A 4,275-nucleotide genomic window follows, 5' to 3' on the forward strand; every position below is an offset into this window, starting at 1 on the left:
GAAGGGCAGCGCTGCCTCTCCGCCGGCGAAAACGTCCAGTGCGCACATGTGTTTGACAAGGAGTCGTGCGAGAAGATTGGGTGCGATTTCCATGACGACGTTGGCGTCTGCACAAACAAAGGTGTGTTTTATTTCCCCATCATGTGCGCTGTTGCCTGGTTGTATGAAACGTTGTTTGAATGGCAGCTCTTCCATGATTGCGCGTGTGGTGACAGTGTTCGTTGTGATGATGAACGATGGGATGACGGGACTTCTCGGCGTGCCCTTCGCATGCACGGCGCATGCTGTCTGCTGTGACTTTGCCACGCCGCTTTCCTGTCACTCAAATCATCCGCACCATCACTGTCTCATCAACGCCAACTGCCACCGTGCTGCTCTCGGCAAACAGGTGCAAAGACGGACTGCAACTTCCTCCACGATGAGGATGCCTGCAAGCAACGAGAGGTGCGGTGATAATACAAGAAAGTGTGCAAGAACGTCAGGGATCACCATCACCTGCACTGCTGTCACTGCTGTCACTGCTGAACGCATCAGCTTGATCTTGTGTTGTTTCTTGCTTGCTAATACACACACACACAATGACAAACCAGGACTGCCACTGGGACGGGCTGGGGCAAGCGTGCATGTCCGCAACATCTGAGCACCGCTGCTTTGCGTCAAACTCCGCAAACGAATGCAGAGCCATGGACTTTTGCAAGTGGATTGTCGGTGCGTTTGCTACTACCATGCCCGCACGTGTGTGTGTGTGTGTGTGTGTATGTGTGTGTGTGTGTGTATGTGTGTGTGTGTGTGTGAAGTGGAACATCAAGTGCGCGAGTGCGTGCTTTCTTAACGCCCTCGCTCACCTCGTCCTCCAATTGTTTGTGCTTCGCTGTGCGTGCGTACAGGCGAGTCGCGGTGTGTGTATGTGCACGAGGGCCAGACGGACTGCGGCGAATTCACGCAGCACGCATCCTGCTCAGAATTGTGAGTCAACGCGTGTGTTTGTGTTTGTGTGTTTGTGTGCTTGTGTGTGCTTGTGTGCGTGTGTGCTTGCGTGTGTGCGTGTGTGCTTGTGTGTGCATGTGCGCATCCGTTCGTGTGCGTGAACATATGCCCAGAAACAGACTCGTTTTCCGCTGCGTGCTTCACCCATTGGCGAACCCATGTGCCCATCCTCCTTCCACCCCTCACACTGCTCTCAACTCTGACCGCTGCTTGCTCCGCCCCCCTTCTTTTCGTCACCATTTACACCACGTGCACACACCTGTCCAGCGACGATTGCGAGTGGGACATTGACGCGCGCGTGTGTCATCCAAAGGGGGAGCTCAAGTGCAAGCACATCCACGAGCCCGAACCATGCATGCGCGTTGCCAAATGCGCGTAAGTCACGCACGCAGGAACAGAGAGGGAGAGAGCGTGCGTGCTGTCTACATGTATGTGCATGTGCGTGTGTGTGTTTTTGTACGTGCGTGTTGCGTGCATGTGCTTGCGTGTACGTGTGGGTGGATGAATGGATGCACTAGCTTGCAGCAGCCGCATCTCACGCCACTTGTTCCCCCGATTCAAACCTGACACTTGTTGTGTGCGCTTTGTGTGACTGACTGCGTCTGCAACCTGTGTCCACAGTTGGGATCAGCATACGCAGCGCTGCCGCCGTCTCAAGAAGCCGCGGCACGTGGAGCTCTAAGCATACGTGGGTGCGTGGATGGATGGACGGATGTGTGTTGTTGTGCTTTGTGGTGCTGTGTTGTTTGTCATCGCGTGACCAATGAACCAACAAACGAACGAATGAGTGAATGGGTAGTGCTGTAGGGCAGGCGCCGAGCCAGGCAACTGCGTGAAGCAGTGGAGTGTAGGAGCACTGAAGCACAGACAGAGAGAGTGTGAGTGAGTGAGTGAGAGAGTGAGTGAGAGAGTGAGTGAGAGAGAGAGAGTGAGAGAGAGAAGCAAACGAAGAAGAGAAACGAAGCAAGTCACACAGAAAACAAAGAAGAAAGCAGCAGGAAAAACACACAGGACAACCAAACCCACGTGCCGCACCCACATTGTGCTTGCACTGCCACCGCTTGACACCCCGCCATGGCAAGCAACAGCGACGGCGACAGCAAGCACCAGCAAGGTGTGTGTGTGTGTGTGTGTGTGTGTGTCTGCGTGTCTGTGTGTGTGTGTGTGTGTGTGTCTGTCTGTCTGTCTGTCTGTCTGTCTGTCTGTGTGTGTGTGTGTGAATGCAACTCACCTGCACTCACCTGCACTCAACACTCGTGTCACGGGCAACACTCGTGTCATGGGCAACGCTCCAACACTCAACCCCCCCCCGGCCCCTTTCCGGCCGCACAGGTGCAGAGGTGGACGAGGATGCGGTGCCCGTGACCCCGAGGGTCACCAAGTACCGCACGTCCATCCAGTGTCACCCCTTTGACAAGTCGTGGCTGCTGCACATCTTCTCGCTCATCACCTTTTCTTGGCTCGGGCCCACGATGCAGCAGGGCAGCAAGCGGCAGCTCGACACAGAGGACATGTACGCGCTGCCGTCCTTCGACACCGCCGAGCGCTGCGTGTCCAGGCTGGAGAACATGTGGGACCCGAAGAAGAAGCGCTCCTTCTGGGTCGCCTGCTGCCTCTCCGAGTACGCCGGCCTCATCTTCGCCGGGTTCATCTTCGTGTCCGAGTCCACGGTGCAGGTTGTTGGTGCGTACCTGCTTGGCCAGCTCACGCGCGTGCTGGAGAGGGAAGAGGCTGGCGAAGCCATATCCGACCGTACCACATACCTCTACGCCCTCGGCATCTCCCTCTGCGCACTCATGTGGGTGGCAGCATGTGTGTGTGTGAACTTGTGTATGTGTGTGTGTGTGTGTGAACTTGTGTGTGTGTGTGTGTGTGTGTGTGTGTGTGTGAACTTGTGTGTGAACTTGTGTGTGTGCGTGTGTGTGCCTCTGTGCGAGCGCTTGTTTATCTACGCGTGTGCGTGTGTCTGTGCGCGCGATTGCCGTTGCTGTGCCCTCACGAACCAGCGAGAGTGTCCCCTTTCCATCTCAACAGCCACACCCCTGCTCACCCGTGCCCTCACTCTCTGGTCTTGTGACAAAGGAACGGCACCTTCCACCACATCTGCTTCTTCCTCGCTCAGCGTGCTGGCCACTGTCTTCGCACCGCCACCATCGCGCTCGTGTACAAGAAGGCCCTCAAGCTCAGCACCAAGGTTGGTCGTGTGTGTGTGTGTGTGTGTGTGTGTTTGTGTGTGTGTGCTCTCATGCAAAGTGCTGTCCACGACATCCCGCCTCCAACCCTCTTGTTCATCTCTCGTATCTCGTGCAGGGCGCGCACGATGTGACAGTCGGACACATGACCAACCTCGTCAGCAACGACGTCGAACGGTGAGCTCACCTGTGCACACACATTGTGTGTGTGTGTGTGTGTGTGTGTGTGTGTGTGTGTGTGTGTGTGTGTGTGTGTGTGTGTGTGTGTGTGCGTGTGTGTGTGTGTGCGTGTGTGGTTTGTATGTGTGTGTGTGTGCGTTTGGAACAGGAAGCATCCGTCGCCACGCCTGTCCTCACACCAACTGCCATGCAACACCCCCCTTCCTCCTCCTCCTTCTCCTCCTCCTCCGACCCGTTTCCCCTTCCCCTTGCGACAGGTTCTTCCTTGCGCTTCCGTACATCCACTTTATCTGGATTGGCCCCGTCCAGACCATCGTCGTCGCCGTTCTCCTCTGGGACCTCGGTCAGACTTGTGACGTGTTTGTGGTGGTGGTGGTGGTGATGTTGTGATGGTGTGGTTTGTGGCGTGGAGCGATGACGTTCGATGGTATGGTGTTGGTGCGCATCGCTATCCATATGTTGTGCACCGGAACATGATTCCACTCGTGCACAGCTGCCACCGCTGTCACCCAACTCACACACACACACACACACACACACACACTCACACCCTCTTCTGCTTGCCCCCTCTCTCACACACTCTTCACGCTGCCCAACCACCACCTCCTCCTCCTCTCCCTCCCCTCTCCCTCGGCCTCCACAACGCGACTGGGTGCAGTGGGCGCATATGCGCTGTGCGGCATTGGGCTGATTGTGCTCCTCATCCCGGTCAACACCATCACATCGCGCATGTACGCGCGTTTCCGCGAGAAGACCGCAAAGCAGACGGACAGGCGCGTCCGCATCATGAGCGAGGTGTCATCGACGTGCGCGTGCTTGTGTATGCATGCACGTGTGCTTGTGCGTGTGTGTGTGTGTGTGTGTGTGTGTGTGTGTGTGTGTGTGTGTGTGTGTGTGTGTGTGTGTGTGTGTGTGT

At 56.3% G+C, this 4,275-nt stretch overlaps 2 protein-coding genes across 2 annotated transcripts in view; both read left to right on the top strand.

Moving 5' to 3' along the window:
• PTSG_09727 (uncharacterized protein) overlaps positions 1-1,771 on the top strand; it is a 7,613-nt gene extending 5,842 nt beyond the window's left edge. Inside the window, exons 17-22 of the mRNA XM_004989025.1 lie at positions 1-121; positions 389-444; positions 591-708; positions 888-966; positions 1,255-1,362; positions 1,609-1,771. The exon at positions 1-121 is cut by the window's left edge and continues 56 nt beyond it. Coding sequence (XP_004989082.1) covers positions 1-121; positions 389-444; positions 591-708; positions 888-966; positions 1,255-1,362; positions 1,609-1,669 — 543 coding nt within the window. The 3' untranslated portion in view covers positions 1,670-1,771. The remainder of the gene's footprint in view (positions 122-388; positions 445-590; positions 709-887; positions 967-1,254; positions 1,363-1,608) is intronic.
• Positions 1,772-1,961: 190 nt separating this feature from the next.
• PTSG_09728 (ABC transporter) overlaps positions 1,962-4,275 on the top strand; it is a 10,021-nt gene continuing 7,707 nt past the window's right edge. The window contains exons 1-6 of the mRNA XM_004989026.1: positions 1,962-2,101; positions 2,320-2,785; positions 3,070-3,181; positions 3,298-3,356; positions 3,617-3,702; positions 4,018-4,165. Coding sequence (XP_004989083.1) covers positions 2,062-2,101; positions 2,320-2,785; positions 3,070-3,181; positions 3,298-3,356; positions 3,617-3,702; positions 4,018-4,165 — 911 coding nt within the window. The 5' untranslated portion in view covers positions 1,962-2,061. The remainder of the gene's footprint in view (positions 2,102-2,319; positions 2,786-3,069; positions 3,182-3,297; positions 3,357-3,616; positions 3,703-4,017; positions 4,166-4,275) is intronic.

This window comes from Salpingoeca rosetta (genome assembly GCF_000188695.1).
Source record: "Salpingoeca rosetta unplaced genomic scaffold supercont1.31, whole genome shotgun sequence".
NCBI lineage: Eukaryota > Choanoflagellata > Craspedida > Salpingoecidae > Salpingoeca > Salpingoeca rosetta.